At 40.7% G+C, this 22,928-nt stretch overlaps 1 protein-coding gene across 6 annotated transcripts in view; it reads right to left on the bottom strand.

Moving 5' to 3' along the window:
- Positions 1-22,928, bottom strand: part of LOC127956450 (ankyrin repeat and sterile alpha motif domain-containing protein 1B) — a 163,282-nt gene that overhangs the window by 41,218 nt on the left and 99,136 nt on the right. For 5 of the 6 annotated variants that reach the window (XM_052554344.1, XM_052554346.1, XM_052554347.1 and 2 more), the window contains 3 exons: positions 9,478-10,124; positions 7,377-7,449; positions 4,911-5,017 (listed from right to left, as the gene is read on the bottom strand). In XM_052554344.1, coding sequence (XP_052410304.1) covers positions 4,911-5,017; positions 7,377-7,449; positions 9,478-10,124 — 827 coding nt within the window. Of the gene's footprint in view, positions 1-4,910; positions 7,450-9,477; positions 10,125-22,928 lie in introns of those variants that run through there. The other variant, XM_052554350.1, reaches the window with a different exon arrangement.

Here is a 22,928-nt window from a genome sequence, read left to right as displayed (position 1 = left end):
AATGACCAGCCCCATGACGCGAAATTGTTCATCTCAAAACTCCCTGAAGTCCTGAAGTGAGGCACCGCTCTCATCTCTCCGGCACTTAACTCACTCTGAGGAAATTCTGCTGCCTGGCTCTTTCAGACTGAATGAACTGTTAAAATGTTTCTTTTAAAATGACACATTGGTTCCAACTAAATGTTTCGGGCCAGTGCCGTATTCACGCTCTTCCTAATACCAAGGGAACAAGTGACTACCCACTGCAGTCCATCTTATATACAGTATATATCTGCTTCAACATTCAAGCAGAGGAACTTTACAAGCCCCACACATCAGAAAGAAGCTGCAGACCTCCATCTAATATTAATTGTATCTGAAGGCCTTTCAGAAGCTCCATCCTACAGAGACCAGAGAAACAGGGATTGTGTGTCTTTGTGGCTCATCCAGATGTCCCATTCATCCGGAGGAGATGCTTTTGTTAGAAGCACAAAATTACATAGTAATGAACTGCTGACTGGACTGAAACACTAAAGGTGATGGGTGCAATTTATTTTGAATTTTAAAACAGTTATCCAAGTTTAATGTGCAGAGACAACACTGAACCATTGCCATGAGTTTGGGGCAGAATTATATGTTTGACTGAATGTGTCAAAATGGGTCAAACGTTTGGGAGGCTTATATATAATTGTTTTCTGTACACAAGACTGAAAAGGGAGCAAAGTGACATCATTGGTACCTTTAGTCTTCAGTGACAGCATTGGGAAATGTTTAGGATCCATTAACACACATTTCCACTGAATCACTGGGTCAGTACGATTTTTAAAAGAAGTCTCTTAAGTTCATCAAGGCTGCTTTTGTTTGATCAAAAATGCAATAGTAATATTGTGAAATATTATTAAAACTAAAATAACTGCTTTCCATTTTAATGCAATTTATTCCTGTTATGCCAAAGCTAAATTTTCAGCAATCCAGTCTTCAGTGTCACATGATCCTTCAGAAATCATTCCAGTATGCTGATCTGGTGCTCGAGAAATATTTCTCATTATTATCAATGTTGAAACAGTTGTGCATGAGGAATAAAAAAAGGTTAGAAGCACAACATTTATATATACCGTATATATGGGGGAAAAAAAAAAACAGCCCAACTGCTCTGTGAAGGAGCCTTTAGAGTGCAGTTATAAGCCCCTAAAATTCTAAATACTGGGTCAAACGCCCTTGTTTGAGATTTTGTTTCATATTTACAGTATCATATTAGTTTAGCAATATCACACGAGCAACGAGTGCACTATCACACAAGTGTCCCAAGTAGCATAAGTGATATTGATTTTATACAACAGTTCAATAAATAAGAACTTAATACTATGTATTTTAGACACAGTATTGTTTTATTTTTCCTCAGTTATTTATCTACACAAATGTTACCAATTAAAGCCACAGCAGAACTGTTGTGCATCTCCCAGCAACACACAATTTCTGAATGAATCCGCTGTATGAATGAATCAGCCGAAACCAATGATTCAATGGCCCATTCATTAAGACAGAATTTACTTAATTATTGAATAATTCTGCCATTTGAACAATCAAATAAATGACTCAATGACTTATTCTTTTACTGCCACCTACTGGCAGTTTTAGTTTCTTATTTCCAGAGTATCATTTAACTAAATAATAATTTCATATTTAAATGGAAATTAAAAAAATCTGAAAATAACTTTAAAAAAATATTAAAGCGATAGTTCACCCAAAAAAACAACAAATGGTTATCTAAAGATTTTTTTTATTACATGCTTTTCTCATGTAGCACAAAATGGCTTTAAATGATCTTTTGTGGGTAATTTCACAGCTAAATTTAATTTGTGATTACTATGTAATTTATTATTTTAATTCATCAGTAATCACCACAGTGTGTAATTGATTAGATTCCAAATTTTAATAGACTGACAGCCCTAATTTTTGAACAATGTAAATGTCTTAACTGTCATGTTTGACCAGCTGAATGCATCATTGCTGGATAAAACTATTAATGCCTTTTAAAAACTCTTACTAAACTGTAACTTTTGGATGGCAGTGTATAAATAGTACATTTGTCATTAATTTTAGCTCTTTCCAAAAAAAAAAAAAAAAACACAACAACTAAACAACATTTGGCTAATGTGATCTTATAAAACACAATCCTATATAAAAGCTATTTATTCAGTTCAAAATCCTTATGTGACATTTTTCTCTCAGTGTTTGCACCTGTACAGAAAGCCCTTATTTGGAGATGGTTAGGCTTGTATTATACTAATATCTAACCGCAGGCACACACATTCCTGCTTTAGAATAACTGGGATTCATCAATATTATAACCAAAACAATGTTATGCTAATGGACAAGTTGTGAATCTTTAGCATGAAACCAGTGTAGAACTGTGAGCAATTATTAATGAATGAGAACCAGCGTGACAATGTTTATAAATAGAGTTTTGATTGTCGTACCTCTTGGATAAGGTCATGTTCAGTATTTTCTATTGCTTGCAGTCAAAGCTGTCAATGTGGGCACTACGATCGGTGCTGACAAATCAACACTGGCGTCGGGAGGTTTTTAACACCCTTTAAAAAAAACTGCTCTGCGGGGAAACAGTGGAATCCATTTCCTTGAGAACATTTAGGAAGGGAACAAAGATTTCATAAAATATTCTATAGTTAAACTACTCTGTACTCTATTCTTTGCTCTCTGCTGTTGCCTCGGCAACCACAGGAATGGATGCAGGTCAGAGCTGGAGGAGGATAATCAGCATGAGCAACTAAACACTCGCAAAACGACTCATTACACACACAAACGTATGCATGAGCATCCGATTCAGTCACACAATGTATAGGATTTAGTCGCAGCTCCATTACCCATCAGCTCAGTGCAGTTTATACCTGCATGCATGGACTGCAGTTCCCATGAGTCTGTGGCTCACCTGGAAACGTCACCTGCTTTTGTAACTGAATCATTCAGAATAAATGCGTCCTTCTGAAAAGCAACAGATACTTTAAGCAAAGCAGCAGTAGTTGTGAAATCATGTCTTTCGGTAGAGCCACAGTCTGCACCAAATACATTAGAAGTCTAAAAGCGTAGAGCTTTACACTGCAAGAGAACAAAGCATTGAGTCACTGTATCTACTCAAAGACACTGTTCTAGAAGCTTGCAGGGTGAAACTAGTGATCTTAAAAGTACATTAAAAACAGCAAGATCACTTGAGTGTTTCTGAATATTGTACACTTAATCAGTATTTGTGTCCTGCTTTCAAATCTTAGACTTAATTAACTGACATAGTCCAAAAGTCCATCCAAAAATGACAATTTTGGCATCATTTACTCACCCTCATGTAGTTACCAACCTGTACGAGTTTCTTTATGTTGAACACAAAAGAAGATATTTTAAAGAACCAAACAGTTGTTGGTCCCCACTGAGCTCTACAGTAGGGAAAGAAATACTATAGAAGTCAATGGGAACCATCAACTGTTTCATTATAGCATTCTTCAAAATATCTTCTTTTATGTTAAAAATAAGAAACTCATAGAGGTTTGGAATGACAAACCTAAATGAAGATAATTTTAGTTTTTGGGTGAACCATCCCTTTAATTCCAGACATATTCTTGAAAATTAGTTTCTCTTACTACTCTGGCAATTTTTTTCCTTCTAAATTCTATTAGATTTACACTTCCAAGGAGTATTAAATATATTCAGGATATATTATCTGAAAACAAGCTTTAATATCAGTTTGACTCTCATTTATGTGGGTTTAAGTACATTTCTAGTTCAAAAAAAGACAAAAATACTGATTAAGAAACAAATGTTTGCAGAATACTGTTTGTTTTACACTGACCACTGTGCGTGTGTTACAAGTGTTAAAAACTTAGTTAATGGGTCACTGATGACAACTTGTGTAGTTTTCAGTGCACTTTCAGTTCATCATTGCACTACCCTGTGGAAAAACAGTATAACATTGCTTCTTAAGAAAAACGATTTCTTTGGCCTACCAGCAATTATTATTACTCTTTGGCCGACCGTGCTTGTCGACCAGCTCAAACAGTGAAATACACTATTCTGATCCATCAGTTATACAGCATAAACAAACACCTAAGCCTGGTATGATTTTTACTTGTTATCAAAAATGCGCAGGCAGCATTGATCGACTCTTCCCCGGAAACATCATCTTCCAACTTGCCCCTTCATCTCTACAGGTGCTCCAAAACAACTATGATTGCTTTGGTAGTTGAAGATGTATTGCCTTAACACTTTCTTCCCCAAACACACAGCAACACAAACCAGGCAAAGCATTCATGCATCTGAACACACCCACGGTGGACATGTTTTCTGCTTTGTCAGAAGAGTGACGTTAACCACGTGTTGGAATGCAATGCATCAATGAGTACCCTTGCAGCACTGCATGAAACAAAGAATGTTCAATATTATATGCAATTTTAAATGTATTCAAATTTGTATCATTTACTCTATTTCTATAACATGCAGTTTTTTGTTCAATTTCTATTTTCCTATAATTTAGTTCTGTTACAGAACACCCAGTTACTAAAACTTCTGTAATCTTCTAAACTAGACATGTTAGATCAAATATTTATAATGAAAATGTATAATTGACTAAATCTCGTTGCGTTCCAAAGTTCCCAAAGTGCTGATATGGTAGTGCAGACAGGAAACATAAACTCACATGAGAAACATAACAATATTCAAGGAAATATTGTGTGATGTAACAGAAGATTTAGATACTGGACGTCTCACATAATCAAAGAACAGCTCACCTGAGAAAACAAACACTCAAGTACACATGCAAACCCACACCACCCACAACAAGCAACTGATGACTAATGAAAAAAAGACACACTCGGAAAACTGGCCGCAGGGAAAGACAGAGATGGAAGTGTGAAGGAGACACTCACCATAAACTGAACGTTGTCGAAGCCGTTAGACAGCAGGTGGTTTTCGTACTGCACGAGACCGATGTTGTCCAGCCACTGTCCCACGGACTGGACGGGGCAGCGGGGGCCTATCAAGGGGTGCAGAGGGAGGCGTTTGAGAAGTGAGTAGCCATCCACCCGGTAGCAGCGACAGTCCGGCTGCGAGAGCTGGCACTGCCACATCATGTTCCGTGCAAAGTGACTGTCAAACGAACCCGCCATGCACAACAAGCCACGGAGAGCGCGAGTGGAAACGGGAGAGACAGAAAGAATGAGAAAAAGGAGGTAGGAAAGCGATTTCAAGGGACAGAAGAAAGTAATGTTCAGAAGGCAGCTGAGAGAGGGAGGAAAACAGAAAGTGAGAGCAAATTAGAAGAAGAGGGTCCTCTCGGGAGAGTGAGCGTTAGGGTCCGTGCTGGTGGAGAAGTACGCCTGCTGTGGAGGTAGACATGCTGAAGGCTCCCAATTACATCCACAAGAGAGGCGAGAGAGATGCGGATTACCAACACTGTGCTGCTCGACTTGTGTCTCAATGTGCGGAGAGTGCAGGCATGTGCGTGTGTGTGTGTGCGTTTGCGCGTCCTGGAGGGGACAAGCGAGTGTGCTCGCGAAAGAGGATAGGAATGACAGTGTGCAGCTTGCTTGGTAGATTTCTGTTTCTCCAGCACTCCCACACTCATTTGTATGCCTCTGCATCCTGTGCCACTGTGCGCTCTCTCTCTCCCTCCCTCTCGGTCTCTCCTTCTCCCTCCCTTCTTTCCACTAGCTGTACCTCACATTGCCGATAATAGCCATCAGAACAACCCCAGCCTCTTTGTCTGAGTGCAGAAGCTGCTGTTGCTCCCTCCCAAATGTACACACACTCTGTGGGCGTCTGTGAGCACTGGTGGAATGGCAACACAAATGGGCTTTCTGTGGACAGAAAAATGAGGGAGCGCTGCAGAGGAGAGGAGAGGCAAAAGTATAGGAGAAGCAAGGAATGGAGAGGAGACAGGAGGAGAGGAGACAAAAGAAAAGGTGAAAGGAGGAAACAGGAGGGTTAAGATGAGAGGAGATTAAACAACTAGATGCAAGAAGAAAAAGGGGCAATTGAGGTGGCGAGGAAAGAAAAACAAAGATAGAGGAGGAGAGGTAAAGTGGAGGTGCTGAAAAAAAAAACGGTGCAGAGTCAAGAGGAAGTGATGAAAGTAGGGAAAACAGGAAAATGGTGAGAGGACGGGTGAAGGGAGATGTGGGAGAGATGGAGGAATAAAAGGAAAGAGGAGAGAGAGAGGCAAGAGGAGAGGACAGGAAAAGTGAGAGATGAAGTGAAAGGAGAGGAGGCAAGAGGAAAGCAATATCAGATGGTCCAAATGAGAGGAGAGAATGGGGGAGGTTTGAGTAAAGGCAAATAATGCAAGGGACAGGAAAAGAGGTGAAATGAGCAGAAAGAATGACAGGAAAATAGGGAAGAAAAGATGAGAGGAGAGGCTACAGCACAGGGGACAGGATAGCCATGAGATAATTACTGGAGAGGAGGCGACAACAGACAAGAGGAGAGCCCAAAGGAGAAAAGAGAGGACAGAAGGTGAGAAGAGAGGCAAAAGAGAAGTTGGGATAAGAAAAGAGGTGAGATGAGAGAAGAGAAGAGAAGAGGAGAGGTGCAAAGTAGGCAAAAGTAGAGGAGGAGAAAAGAAAGCATTAGAAGAGGCAAAATGAGGTCAAAGGAGAATAGAGGAGGCAAGAGGATAGGCAAAAAAAAAGAGGAGGAGAGAAGACGAAAGGTGAAAGGAGAGGCAAAGAGAGGAGGCAACAGGAGACAAAATCAAAGTCAAAAGGAGTTAAGAGAGGAAAGAGGGAGAGAGAAGAGAGGAAGGGATGGGAGAAACAAGAGAAGAGGCAAAGGGAGAAGGGAGAGGAGGCAAGAGAAGAGGGAAAAGGAGAGGATGTGAGATGAGACAATGAGAGAAGAGTCGGAAGAAGAGCAAAAACAGGAGATGAGGTAAGGGGACAATTTTATTGTCTTCATTATTAGCTCTAGCGATTTGATTTTCAAAAATTTTCACTATTGATCATCGCTGAGAGAATCTTAGTACACTGATCTCCAGTCAAGGAGATGCTCCTTTCGCTCCCACTGCGAACAAAAAACTGTCCCAAGACCACTGCTTAGAGTCTAAACTCTCCATCCACTTCTTGTCCCCCTGCTCTCATTATGACTACAGGAAGAGCACAGTGACGAGAGGAGAGCACACCGTAACCATGGATACACCTCAAAAAGCTCCCCGTTTATGAACGGGTCTTTGACACTACTGAAGGAAACCCTCCCGTCTCACAGTGCCGCACACTTCACAGCCGGTAGTTATTATTCATATCATGCCATGAGCTCCCTATAGTTATGGATATATGTTAAACGTAGTGGGATGACTATATGCATCAACACCACATACACACAGACACACACACACAAACCTGAGTGATCCTCCGTAATCCCCTCCAACTCTGTGCCAATTCCAGCACCTATGGAGCTCATAATCTTGTCAATCTGTGGAGAGGAAAAGACAGAGATGAATTGCATGTTTGCATAACAAAAGGCCCTCATCCCTATTTTTATGTCCTTATTCCATGGCATTTCCCTACAGGCTTCTCCTCATTGCTCTTTTCCCGCAAACCCACTTTCAGTTTTTCTTAAATGTCAGTAATTGCGCTCCAAAACCTCTTAATTGTTTGGTAAAAGCTGAGGGAGGAATGGGAATTTTGGGGAGCAATTTATCACGATCAGCTTCTTTGAGAACGTGTCAGTTCGGAGAGAGCTGGGAGAGGGTTTTTTTGATGAATGTCTCCTCATTAAAATGACAGTGATGTTCAGAGCGAAGAAAGTGTCGTTTCACATCCGTAAAGCTGAACACCTGCGTTCAAAGGACAGCCCTTCTCTGTCTCCCAGCGGGCCGTGTTTTTACTCCAAAGAGAAAGCCGGATGCAGAACTCTCCCCTCTCCTCTTTGATCAGTTATTTCTAATAAATGTTCTCTTCTGAAGATCCTGACAGCTGGGTGAGGCTGGGAAAGAAAATGCTGTGACACATTACATTTACTTAGTTTGGAGATTTAGTCGTCATATGAAGCGGGAAGCCTCTGTGTGTCTAAACAGAAGCACTGACCTGAAAGAGAGTTCACTTTTAAAGAAGAATTCAGAGAGGAGGAGGAAATCTGAGACGGACAAAATCTCTTTTATCATCTGTGCTTTGTTCATTTTGATCGCTAATGAAATGTAGCTATAACATAAATCTCTCAAGACACCTGCCTAAAAAGTCCGGGTCATATTTTTTATGTTATTTTATTGATACTTTACGCTTAGAGGGAGTTTGATTGACAGGTGATCTGACCAATCATAACGCAGAATCTGCCATTTTTGTCTGACAATCAAACCAGACAGGAGAGTAAAATTTGAACTTGAAAAATGATGTGTATTGACGTCTTTCCATGGTTGAAACAAGATACCTTCTGATGTTCATTCATGTTTATTTCATGCTATAACTAGTAAAGAGGAAGAGAGGATCGGTTGACATGCTGATTGAACTAAGGCATTACACATTAAAGAGCCATAAAATGGTATTTATTGATTGAATTAAAAAAAAAGAAGACAATTTTAAAGCCATGACTGTTTTATACCTAAAGTATAAAACTCTGTCTTGTCTTTCGGTGTGTTGTCAGATGCCTCTTTTCTCTATGATGTATTTTTCATTAGGTGAGAACAGGATGTGTGGCGTGAGAGCGGCAAGGCTTGACAGACATTGCAGTAATGAAGGGGTCTTTGTGAAGAGTCAATTAAGCACATTATCAAAAACATCACAAAAATCTCTCACTACCGTAAAAAAAAAAAAAAAAATATTATATATATATAATTAGGACAAAAATAATAGAACAGGATTTGTAATTAAACTATAATTTGAAAACCATTTATCAAAATATTTTTATGATGTTAAATCAAATGACAATCAAAAAACAAACAAATTCTTTATATAAAAAAAGTTAAGTCTAGACACATTACGATAATGAGAATTTTGGCTTAAATGTGCTTAATTGTAATGAAAATAAATTATTAATACTGTTTTCTTTTTTTGCAGACAATAGCTTCTTATCTATTATTTTAATTATGACCTAGACATGTTTTTGTTTTGCTTTATCAGTACATTCAGTATAATTAGGATGTCATTATTCAAAGGCACTTCCTCCATTAATTAACTGATTGCTTGACTTTTTATATGCTACAGTACATTACCTTGGATAAAAGCTGCCCTAGTGAAAAACAGATCACCGTCAGAGCAAAACAGAAGAGAAAATCGTGTCCCGGGCCTATCATTACACATATTTAGTATAATAAAGAAACACATTAAAAATCATTTAGCTGCCATGACAACATTGTTGAATAATTTAGGCTTCCTGGTGAAAGGGCATGATTTTGCATCACACATCAAAAACATTCGCCGAGCAGTCAGCTTGGTTACTTCAAGCTAAGTGAATTAATTAAGTGGAAATGATTCTGCAATTAGCTGGTAATTAAAACGTTATTACCTCTTCCCACTCTGCTGTAAAGGAGGGGGTTCTCTCTAGTCTGTTGGGGCTGCTTTTACCGGGGCTGTTCTGCCCCCTGGCACTCCACTGCTCCTCCTCGATAGGAGACACGGCCACCAAGTTCGAGTCTGATTTGGAGAAATTTCTGGACAGCTGAAGGTCCAAAACATTTTTAGGCATGGACCTCATCCTCCCAAGAGTGCAGGCTCTTTCCTCGTAGCCGGTATTGCTGCTTGCTGGGCTAGAGCTGCCTGTGCTTTTGCTCCGGACCTCCCCGTTGCTCACATGCACCCCGGTGCTCTTGTTGCCTGATTCAGTGAGAGTTACCGGGCCCTGGTTGACCCGGGTGTGAAAAATCGTCCTGTAGACTATCTGCGGTTTTGGTTCTTTCTGGGTCTTCAGGGCAGACACCTCGTTGCCGGTGCGAGGAAATGGGGGCGAGTACTCCGGAGCTCTGAGAAAATTCCCGTGCCGGAGCGGAGGCTCAGGAACACTGAACTTTCGCACTTTTCCGTAGAGTTGATAAGGGTTGTCAGGGGATTCACAGGCAGGAGACGAGCCGTGGAGGAGGCCGGCGAACTGCTCGGGAACGTGGCTATTTCTCCGGTCGTCTCGCTCTATGCACTCCTTCTGGTGCGCTGCCTCATCTGCAAGGCGAAAAAAAGAGGTGTTGGAATCAGTAAAATCAAATTCACACACATGAATAACAGTATAAACAAACCATCTACAACATGACGAACCCAGTAGAACCACTTTGAGTCTCTTTGAGTGTCTGGAGTGTCCCCCTTTACACAAAAAGGACACAAATTTGTCCTCGCTCTGTACTCCAGAAACTATAAGGGGGCTCTGTTGTATATATAAATATATGTATATATGTCATTCGGTTGACTAGCTGTGTTGAGACAAGCCTCAAATGAACGCCTGAGGCTAGGGGCAAGCCAATCTGTTCATTGGGGTGAGAGAAACCCTTTTCTTGTCCTCCTCTTGTTCCCCACGGCCCACCAAGAATTGTCTCTTGCACTGCCCTATGTAAAAGAAGCCCAAGACCCCTTCACTAAAGAGCTCTTAAAAGCATCTGTCCTCAGGCAGCGTGTGATCTGTAGTGTAACTGAGGACAGATGTCGATTCACCGAGGTCACTGGGTTTATTCAGGTCTTGAATAAGATGAGCGTTGTCTATATTTATTATTAGGCTATGAATTTTGAATTCCAGTTGGGGCGTCTGCATTCATCAAGATGAAGGTGTTCTTCCTGTTTCTCAGAAAAAAAAAATATTCTATGCAGTCATGAGCATATGAGGTTTTTGAGGTTGTTTTCTCTTTAAAAAAAGTAAAAAAATAACAATTATTGCTAGATATTTAGATACTTAGAAACAGAAGAAAATATGAATGGTCTTTGCAAGTGGATCAAACAGATGGTTTTAATGTCCATTAGGATAAAAACTGTTAATTAAACTGTAAATTTATAAAAGTAATAGCACACCTACCCTTAATAAGTCATAGAACTTGAGGTATCATTTATATCTGTAGAACAAAATATGCTGGACATGTTATGCATCTGAATACAGCACAGTCTGTGTGAATGCCCTAACCTTTAAGTATGAGCAACAGTAATAGGTCATGCTTATTAGCACATATAACTAGGGCACTGTGAAATCTGCCATTTTTGGGGAATTTTGAGTTAAATCATTTTGATTTACATAATGTAATATTGTTTATTTGTCTAATTGATATTCAAAAGTATTTTAAATTAACCAAAATTATGCTAAAATTACCATGATTTTGTCAGTGGAAGTGTAGAATTACATAGCAAGGTACTTCTTCTACAAATATAAATTCCTCTGGTCTAACCATAACTGTAATAATCAAAGCATTCCTCTGGTCTAACCATAACTGTAATAATCAAAGCATTGCATGTGTGTGCGCGCACACACACACACACACACACAGACACACACACACACACAGACACACACACACACCCACACACACACACATATATTGGTACATCCAGCTTTGATCCTGTCCAGACAGTCACACGAGTTGCCTTTTATCTCTTTGCACATAACGCAGAATAATCAACTGAACAGAACGCTCTGCTAAAGGCCAAAATAACCACCAGAATTGAGGAATCTGAAAGGAACACAGAGAAAGCTGCTATTTTTATTTTGCATCAAAAAAGCGTTGATCTTGCATAAAGCTCATAGCACAAATAAACAAGACTAAATGGAAAGAGCAAATTCAGCTTTGATGAATAACTAAAACAGCTCTCAAAATGCATTTCTGGTCTCACCCTAACTCCACACATCCTCAAAACAGGCTCTGAACAAGTGTTTTAAACCTCATTAAAACATGCGCCTATAAAGCAACACACTCGTGGAATGTAATATAAATTGCAGGACCACATTCAAATGTACTACATTGCCTATCTCATATCAAGTGAAAAGGCAGCGCTCCGAGTGATAAATACCGGTGTGGACTGTGGAACACATGCAATGCTTAAACGGTTTTTGATGTGTACACCAGATTGGACTCCAGCAGTCAGATTTACTGAACATAGAGAGACTCGACGCTAAACAGGATATCAATATCTATAACACTCGGTGGGAGACATCAGAGCTCAATGCTGCCTCATAACTGCCCCAAAAAATACGAATTTTGGAATCATTCACTCACTATTCACTTTTATGGACACTTGAAGCTAGATAACTCCAGTTCCATGATAGCATGGAAAAGAGTGACTGGTTAATTTTTTTAAATGTCTTCTTTTATGTCCCATGGAAGAAAGAAAGTCATACGGGTTTGGAGCGATATGAGGTTGATTAAATGATGACTGAAACAATCCTTTAAAGTCTCAGATTTGCTTAAGACCCTGAAAAGAGAGGATAGTGTTTTACAAAAGGGCTCGTGCCAGTTTTGATTATATAGAGTGAAAGGACCGTAAGTTAAACGTCATGATGATTTCATCCATTGAGAGAGAGACAGAAACAACATGAGCTATCATAACACGAGTAAAGGTCACTGGCATCTCAGACAAAACACAGAGCGGCCTTGACCGTCCACCACTACAGAAAAAACTCACACTGAAAAGGATCAAAAGAAAAAAATGGTAGATTGACTCTATTCATTTGTCTACAGACACTGTGTTTACATTAGAAAAAAGTGTCATGGCATCGACTGTTCCAATCTCATTTCCACTATTTTTCCATTAAAACCTCCTCCGCCCTCTTTACCCCATAAAAAATATGCAAATGAGCCTCCCAAAACAACAATTTGATGCAGACAGTCTCAAAATTCTAAATCTGAATTAGGTGTTATATCAGTGTAAGTAGTTTAAGAACAAACTGTGTTTGATTCAAATTAAAGACTTAAAAAAAAGCATACAGTGAAGTTGCATGTTAAAGAAAAAATTAGGGTATTAACCAGACTCACAGCAAGGCAGTAGTGGATAACCATCTACAGTATAGAAACCACTCAACACACCTACACAGCCATAGTGGAAAGTTCACTTCAGTTTCTGGGAAACAGATCAAATAAAATGTACAATTTATGGGTAATATAAAGGTGTGAGTGCTCCGAGATCTTTGCCATTACTGAGAGAGATGTGTCACCAAACTACGAGAGGTATCGGGGAAAGAGATTGTTTTGTGTGTGTGGGTTTTAACGTTTTCTGGGAAATTTAATCTGCGCAGTTATTTTTGAAAATGTCTGAAGTGCTTTGATTTCTGAGATTGGAGATTTCATAATAAAACAAAAATACAAATAAAATAAAAACACGAAATTAAATGAAGTAAAATTAAATAAAACAAAAACTACATTATCTCTATAGTTTAAAACAGAATTAAATGAAACAAAATTTGCATTGATGTATTTTAGTGTGTCCCCCTTATAGTGTCTAATATCTGTTGCTTTTTCCAAATACCTCTCAGGTGAGATCTATGTCTGCAACCGCAACAGGTGACATCCGGTAGTCATGGAAACAGCACAGTGGCTTCCTAAAATCATGGGCTCAAAGCTGTTGGTCTTCAGAAGGGAAAGAGGAAACAGAGGAAGCAAGAAGACAGACAGAAAGAAAGAAAGCGATCTAGTGCAGATTGACTGCGGAGCCATCTGAACTGACCCACAGGGCAAAGAATCAGAGAGATCTCAGCAGAAGTGCTCAAGTCTTATCTGAGCACAGCAGAGGGTGCATCAAAAGCTCACACAGGGTACAAAAGGCTGTTCCCGGGGTCAGCGGGAGGAAATCTATCCCGCAGCACAGTTTCTGAACTCTTCCCGCATAATTAGATCGCTTGGGTTACTTGTCGTAATTTATGAAGACACATATGAGAAGCTCGAGCTTTGAGGCGAAAACAGTGGGGCAGAGATCATGCCCTGATAAAAAACAATCTATCCTGTTTAATTTGATGGACTGACAGGCCATGTATTCAACAAAACATGCAGAGAATAGCTGCAAAAAGCAATTGAATAACAGCGGTGGCCAATTTCTCAGGTTTAAAAGGATTTCTGAACAAAAAAATAAAATGAATCCATTTATTACGTTTCAAACTACAAAAGAAGTATTATTAAAGACTGAAAATTACTCTTTTACTACATATCTTAATACTATAGAGCCTACTGTATCATATTAAATACAGATTTCCTGTTATTAGAAATTTGCTGAAGACTGTTATAGATTTAATTCAGGATCCATACATTATTATTTTTTTATTAAAAATAATTAAAAACAGTATCACATATGATACAACAGGAGAAACATTTATTTATACATCTCTCAATTATCATTGTCATTACCCGACCAAAATAAAAAGTACAGAGCTCAGTGTTCAGTGGCCTGCCTCTGGGTGTGGCTTAATATATTAAATATTATCTTACTAAGAAATATTATTGGGAAATATGGAGTGACAACTGATATTTATATGCAGTTTTGTGTAAATAGACTACTATACTGTTAAAGATTCAGATATCATTTATTCACATTAATTTTTGGCATGTACATATCAGCAAATATCTTTTCGCAGTTTTGGGCTTTGAAGTTATGGGGTCAATATTAAGGCATTGATTATTATTAAGGTATGCGCTCCATATTCTCCTATATCATACTATAAGTGCCTTAAAAGACTAATGTATCAAATATGACAACATGCATGCAAATTGTCGTTTAAATGCAAAAATAAATAAAAATAAACAATAAAAAGGACTATTATTTCATGTCAGGCTCTACAAGGTTAACTCTCATTTGCACTTGCACATATTTAAACTTGATACATCCAGAGTGACTCGAACCAGAATGATACATCCTATTTAACATACTTAAACCCAAATGAGATTTGAGAGAGATTTTCAGAATATAGAGCTTAAGTCATATATGGACCACTTGCTGTTTTGAAGGCAAAGTAAATGAGGAGCTAAGTTTGAGTTCAGGTGACTAGACCGCTGGGGTCTAAGAGCAAATTACGGGGTCTTGTCAAGATGATGGGCTTACACTGCTGTATTTCTGACTCACTAGTGCGAAAAGCTCCTCCAGAACATGCAGTAAACAGCAGGGAGGGAAACATCAGCCAGAGTGAGTGATATAACAGAAGCTGCAGTGCATGCTGGACACCAGTGAAGAGCAAATCTGAAGCCCGACAGGGGTTAAATTAAAAAGAGTGGATATTCTTTAAAAAAGTTGTGAATCTTCCCTCCCTCCATTAAACATTTCCATGGAGAACCATCCATGGTTAAAAATACTACATACTGCAATACAGCTACACCACCTACCTCCATCTAAAAAAGCTCTACTCATTCTTACCTTTGCAGGATGGGTATGAAGCAGTAAAACAGCCAGCAAAACTTTCCCGGAGAAGGATGTTGTGAGGAATGAGAATCCTACCTCGAAGGTCACACTCTCACACCTTTTTTACATGTAGTTTTTCATTCTCAAAGATCTGATAGGGTCACTGTTGCACCACACAGCATTTCAGTGATGTTTCTGTGTGCACACACACTCACACACGCTCATCTGTGCACACACTCGATCACACTGTCATGTCTTGTCATGTCACAGCTTTGGAGAGAAACTGATAGATGAGTATTCTGCACGTACTGTATGTATTTGTGAACTGACATAAGTGAACACCGTGTGTTGAAGTTCTCTGTCTATTCATAATCAGGGTGGGGTTGTAGACGCAGAAGGAGGTACTGATGGAGAACAGTTGAAAAAGAGCAGAATAGGCTGAGCCTCTTAGAAACACACACACACACACACACACACACACACACACACACACACTGAGCTGATAGCTGTCTTTTCCAGTGGATTAAAGGCCACATGTTTAATTGCTTGTTAACAAATGTTTACTGCGCCGTATTGAACTGCACCCATTTCCTGCCAAAAATAGGGCCGGAGATCCAGCCAGACCTACAGCAGCTCACAGAGAGAGAGAGAAAAAAAGAAAGAGAGAAAAATGTATCTGTACCCAATGCTTTTTACATTTAATAATACATATATGACTGTTATATTCCAATAGTGCAGAGAAAAATATTCTGAGTGCTGAACAAAAAAAAATATGATCAGATTTGTGATTTTCACCTACAGATCATAAAAAAAATTTTACACTGAAGGAGGGACATATAGAGACTTGAAAATCACAGGGCCATTGGGCTCTTTTGATTTGGGACAATAAAAAACACAATCACAACCAACCACAAAATCAATCTCTATGAAGTGTCAAAACGATCCTTTCCTCAATATACTGAAGTGTACTTACAATTTGAGGTTTGTTCATATCACTAACACTAGTATGAGCAATAGTAATAGTGATGCTATCAAACATCTCAACTCAAGCATTCGGTGTAAAATTCCAATAGCCCAAAAACTTACATAGTGACATTAACATAAATTTGCGCAAAAATGAGCTTGTGTAGCCTACAGACAGTCATAAAGCAGGCGTTTATGAGCGAGAACGCAACATCAGCAGGGGTAAGTTAGGTTATGTTCACAGGCAAGGGTTCAGCATCACGTCTGGTACAATCTTATTTCATTTTCTGAGCTGTTCGTCTTTGACTCACTCTCAGGTATTAAAAGCCACAGAACAATATCAGACCTGTCTATGAGTCTCAGTCTCTCAGTTCTCATGGGCGGCATGGCACCATATACTATTCAATATACCCTTTCTTATACAGAATTGCCATGTATCTCTCTATATAGGCCCACAGGAATCATAAACAATTATGAAATATTGAATTCGCTGTAGCTTTACCATTTGTCTCAAACTGCAGATCTCCCAGGCAACCAGAATCGACAAGTGCTGTGGGGTCTGCATGCTGTCAGAAGAGTGATGTGAGATTGGTGTTACATTAGACACTACACCCTTTCAGATAATATGTGTGTGTGTGTGTGTGTCTGTGCGCGTGTGTGTATTGCAATTGTAATTGCAAATATATTTGCGTGTGTGTTTATGGGTGGACAATAAAAACATCAATTTTTATCTAACCACTCAACACACAGAACTGTAATCTTTGAATCTCTGTGGGTGGCTGCACTACAGGGAACACACACACACACACACACACACACACACACAGACCCTCTAATCAAACTCTCTTTAATGGAATGATGGTGTTTAATTATGTCACAGAGCCACGTTAGCACACGGAATCATAAACACGAGTAGAGCGAACAATAATGCTTGCATGAGTTCATGGGCAAATACCAAAACACTCCATTAATACGGTGACGAGCATAAGTGGTCCACCATCAGGTCAATTTATAGTTCTTAGACATTTGAAGAACTCTATGAGGGAGTACAGAAAAAGATAGGACACCTTTCAATTAAGAGAGACAATCAACTTGTTACAAACACGCCAGGTTCCACCTCCACACAATCAAAACGCACACCCTCACCGGAGTTCTAAATCACACCCACCTGATCCTCATCACGATCCCATCACCACAGCACCATAAAAGTCACACACACGCACTAAAGCATTGTCCGGTCACGTTCGCGACAAGATCATTCCTGTTTGCTTACTATAAGGACTAACTCCTTTTCTACTCTCTCCAGCGATTCTCCGAAGACCCAGTTCACAGTTCCCCGAGCTCTTAATAACATCACTGTGAAATTTCGTTACCCACTTCCCCTCGTCCCTGCTGCCTTGGAACATCTCCGTGGTGCCACTGTGTTTACCAAGTTGCACCTCCGCAGTGCTTACAACCTCATCCAGATACGTGAGGGGGACGAGTGGAAGAGCGCCTTCATCACCCTTACTGGTCACTACGAATATTGCATCATGCCGTATGGACTTGTTAACGCTCCCTCCGTATTCCAGGATTTCATCCATGAGGTGCTCCGGGATTTCCTCCACAAGTCCGTCTTGGTATATATCGATGATATCCTCATCTACTCCCGGAGCCTGGCAGAACATCAACGCCATGTTGCGGAGGTCCTGCAACACCTGAGGGACTACCAGCTCTACCTCAAGGCTGAAAAATATTCCTTACATCAGCCCTCAGTGCCCTCAGGGGAAGGTGAGCGCAGTCAAAAATTGGCCCATTCCAACCTCCATCAAAGAATTGCAGCGGTTCCTTGGTTTTGCCAATTTCTACAGAAGGTTTATACGCAACTTCAGTACCATCACCAGTCCTCTTACCAGTCTCCTCCGCCAGAAACCTAAGTCTCTCTCCTGGACTCCTTCCGCCACAGAAGTCTTCCAAACCCTGAAAGAGGCCATTACGACCGCCCCACTCCTGGTCCATCCTGATAAGCCCTTTGTGGTAGAAGTGGACGCCTCAACCACCGGAGTGGGAGTGGTCCTGTCTCAGCAGCAGGGGAATCCCAGCCGCCTACATCCATGCACCTTCTTCTCCCGGAAACTCAACCCGGCGGAGGTAAATTACGACATAGGAAATCGGGAACTGCTGGCCATCAAACTAGCTCTGGAGGAATGGAGGCATTGGCTAGACCATAAGAACCTAGAGTAGCTTCGAGTAGCCAAGAGACTCAATCCCAGACAGGCCCGCTAGGCGTTATTCTTCACCCGCTTCCAATCACCATCTCGCCCAGGGGTGAAAAACGTAAAGGCTGATGCCCTATCCAGATGCTACTCTTTCAAAGAGAAATATCATTGTCTCTCCCATTACCTGGTCTTCTGAAACTCTTCCTCCAACCGAGCCTCCTACTAACACCCCAGGACACGGCGCACCCCACTCATCCACTCCACTCATAAGTCACTTAGCACTGGTCACCCGGGGGTCAATGAAACCCTCTCGTTGCTGAAGGAACGTTTCTAGTGGCCCAACATGGCCTCGGATGTCAAGAGGTACGTGAGTGGATGTACCAGCTGCGCCATGTCCAAAAGCCCTCGCCATCTACCATCTGGCAAGCTCCATCCACTGCCCGTTCCTAATCGCCCGTGGTCACACCTAGGGGTGAATTTAATTACAGATCTCCCGCCTTCTGATAACAATACCTGTATTCTAGTCATTGTGGATAGATTTTCTAAATCCTGTCGTCTTCTTCCTCTAAAGGGCCTACTGAATTACTGTTCAACCATGTCTTCAGGTACTTCGGCATTCCAGAAGATTTCGTATTGGACCGAGGCCCCCAGTTCATCTCCCGGGTATGGAAAGCCTTCCATTCCCTCCAAGGTGTAGCCATCAGCCTGTCTTCCGGATATCATCCTCAATCGAACGGGCAGATAGAAAGGAAGGTCCAGGAGATCGGACGCTTCCTCCATACGTTCTGTCACAGCCACCAGAACTCCTGGAACCAATTCCTGGGGTGGGCCGAGTATGCACAGAACTCCCTCCGCCAACCAACCACCGGACTCACTCCTTTCCAGTGCGTACTCTGCTACCAACCACCTCTATTCCCCTGGTCAGGTGAACCCTCGGATGTCCCCGCCATCGACTACGGGTTCGGGGAGAGCGAGAGGGTCTGGGACGGGGCACACCACTGGGCACTTCGCAGACGCAGGACGACAGCCTGAGGCCCCTAACTATCAACCCGGTCAGAAGGTCTGGCTGTCTACCCAGGACATCCGCCTGCGTCTACCCTGCCGCAAGCTCAGTCCCAGATTCATTGGCCCATTCACCATCATCCTGCAGATCAATCCGGTCACTTATAATCTCCAGCTTCCCCCTGAATACCGGATTCACCCTACATTCCATGTGTCACTCCTAAAACCTCACCATCGTTCTGTCTCTCCCTCCACAGAACCTGGCGAAGCTGAAGCCCCCCCCCCCCCCTCTCCTCCTAGATGACGGCGCAGCATACACAGTCAGAGACATCCTGGACTCCTAACGGTGTGGTGGTCAGCTGGAATATCTAATGGACTTGGAAGGATACGGTTCCTGGGTCCCACGCAACGACATCCTGGATCCTACCTTACTCGAATCCTTCCAATCCAATCATCCCGACCGACCAGCTCCCAGGGGAAGAGGACGCCCACCACGTCGTCTGGGTCCCCGGCCCTCAGGAGCGGGCCGTGGGGAGGGGGGTACTGTTACAAACACGCCAGGTTCCACCTTCACACAATCACAACGCACACCCTCACCAGAGCTCTAAATCACACCCACCTGATCCTCCTCACGATCCCATCACCGCAGCACCATAAAAGTCTCACACACACTCAAGCATAGTCCGGTCACGTTCGCGACAAGATCATTCCTGTAATGCTTACTATAAGGACTAACTCCTCTTCTACTCTCTCCAGCGATTCTCCGAAGACCCAGTTGCCCAGTGTGAGTGTGTGTGGCTCACCTACCTTCCAAGAAGTCCTCACCCAACCTGCACGGATCCAACCCCATATTCACTCATCACTACCTGCTCCTCTGCTTGTGTCTGTATTAATAAACATCCTCATTCTGTTGCTCCTCAGCCTCCGAGTGATCCGTAACACAATTCATATAAGCAATATCTATTCTTGACTAGTGGACCAATAATTATTTTTAAATAAAATGTATATATTATTATTTGTGTCATGATTTATTGATGATTAGTGGAAAATTACAAACAAAGTGTGATCTAAAAGTCTGAGCTAATATTGAAACTAGGAAATTCAGGCAAAGTTTAAAGTTTTAGGATTTTAAATAAATAAATAAAAATAATAATAATGATGATGATGATGATGATAAAGAAATACATCAGATTTATTTTTAAAAGGGCTGACAACATACAGAAGAAATATTTAAGATACTGTATAATTTGTATGGAACCAATTAACTGTCCACTACAATTCGAAAGTTTTGGGTTGGTAAGACATTTTAAAGTTTTTGAAGAAGTCTCTTTTGCTCACCAAGTAAATACAGTGATATTGTGAAATATTATTAACATTTAAATGAAATGTTTTTTATTGTAATATATTTTAAAATGTGATTTATTCCTGTGATGGAAAAGCAGAATTTTAGCAGCCATTACTCTAGTTGTCAGTGTCACATGATTCTTCAGAAATCAAGAAATAATGTTAAAAACAGCTGTGCATAACTGGACTGTTGATCAGTGGTCCAAAGTCCTATTTTCAGATAAAAGTTAATTTTGCATTTCATTTCGAAATCAAGGTCTGGAGTCTGAAGGAAGACTGGAAAGGCACAGAATCCAAGCTGCTTGAAATTCAATGAGAAAATACTCAGCGATGATTTGGGCAGCCGTGAAGTCTGCTGGTGTTGTTCCTTTGTATATTTTTCAATTCCAAAGCCAATGCAGCCATCTACCAATAGATTATGGAGCACTTTATGTTTCAATCTGCTGACAAGCTTTATAGAAATGCCTCTTTTCATTTTCCAGCAGGACATAGCACTTGACCACATTGCCAAATCCACTTCCAAGTGGTTTGCTGACCATGATATGACTGTGCTTGATTGGCCAGTTACATTTCTGGAGGTCCCCCAACATTGTACATTTTGCATGTCTCTTTAATCAAGCATACCTGATTCAGGTCATCAGCTCATTAGTGGAGACTGCTGGGGGGCCTCAAGGAACGTGGTTGGGAACTACCATATGGAATCTATGGGATATTTTAAAGAGAAAGATGAGAAGAAGTTGATCAAAAAATACAGATGAGCTGAAGGCTCAATAGTGCCTCAGCAGTGCCACAGGCTGATCACTTCCATGCCACACCACACTGATGCTGTCATTTGTGCTAAAGGAGCCCCGAACAAGTGATTGCATAAATGAACATAGTTTTTCTGTTTAGCAAATCCTATTTTTTGATTGATCTTAGGAAATATTCTAATATTTTGAGATACTGGATTTTTGACTTTCATGAGAATCATCAAAATGAAAGCAAAATTTTTTTTTTGTTGAATTAAGTAAAAATAATAATAATAATAATAATTTTTCACAATATTTTTTTTTTTTGAGATACACTTGTGTGTGTGTCTATATATATATATCTCTTTGAGCCCTTAAGTTCAGAGTTGAGGCAGTCATTTAAAAAATCATCAAGGAAGCTACATTAATGTTACTGTATCATAATAATTTACTGCATAAATGTAAAAAAAAAAAAAAGCTAAATGCATCAGTTGTACTATAAACAATACTGCAAATTAAATATTACATTATTGAATTCTTCCACCACCGATGAAATCACTGCCTAACTTTTCAGTTGGGTGGGGGTTAAGGATGCAGGTTATCATGCCTGGGACCAAAAATAGAACAACTCGACTGTATCTCGCAGCTAAATCTCACTCATCTCTCTGCACGGTTACAAAACACCACATCAATAACGCTTGCACCAAGCGCAGCTGGATAAAAATACACCACCTTTGGTAACCCAAAGCGATGAGAACTTGTCTTCTCCACACTCTCATCATGCCTCTGTCTATCTCACCATCTCTCTTGCACCTACTGTAGGGAAATGACAGAAACTTCATTTCATCACCTATGAAGGCACGGCATCAAAGAAACTCCAATGCGCTCCTCACTCAACACTAGTTGCCAAGGCAACAAATACAATGGACCTTATAAAGCTAATAAATAGTGAGGAGGAGGAAGATGAAAAAAAATGGGTTGAACGAAAGCATGAAAATGTGAGATCTATTACTGGAGCTGCAGAAAGAGGACTTCAATGCCTTTATTGTGATTTTGACTGTGATCCGCGACTTCAATCGTATCCGTACTTGGAATTCATGTCTTGGACTCTCAGAGGAGATGCTAACATGTGATTCCTGTGATGGCCCTTTTTTGTCTTCATATGCCAGCAGAATTTTTAAAAAGTCCTGAATCGACTGAACGTACTGTGAGATCTCAATGTTGATAACCCAAAAATCTGCTTCTGTGCAAGGCAAAGAATCTCAGAACTTAATGTCACCAGATGAAACAAGTCCAATGAAACGCTACTATTACAAAGTCCTGCGACTGTGGGACACAGGACACGTTTATTAGGGCAGACCGTCAGGGAGCCGCCATCAAAGAGAAGTGCAGAGGACCCCTCCATTTGAAAAGCCCCCTGTTAGACTGGCAGTAACTGA

The sequence above is a fragment of the Carassius gibelio genome, chromosome B4 (genome assembly GCF_023724105.1).
Source record: "Carassius gibelio isolate Cgi1373 ecotype wild population from Czech Republic chromosome B4, carGib1.2-hapl.c, whole genome shotgun sequence".
Classification (NCBI taxonomy): domain Eukaryota; kingdom Metazoa; phylum Chordata; class Actinopteri; order Cypriniformes; family Cyprinidae; genus Carassius; species Carassius gibelio.
This window is presented reverse-complemented; position numbering and strand designations above follow the sequence as displayed.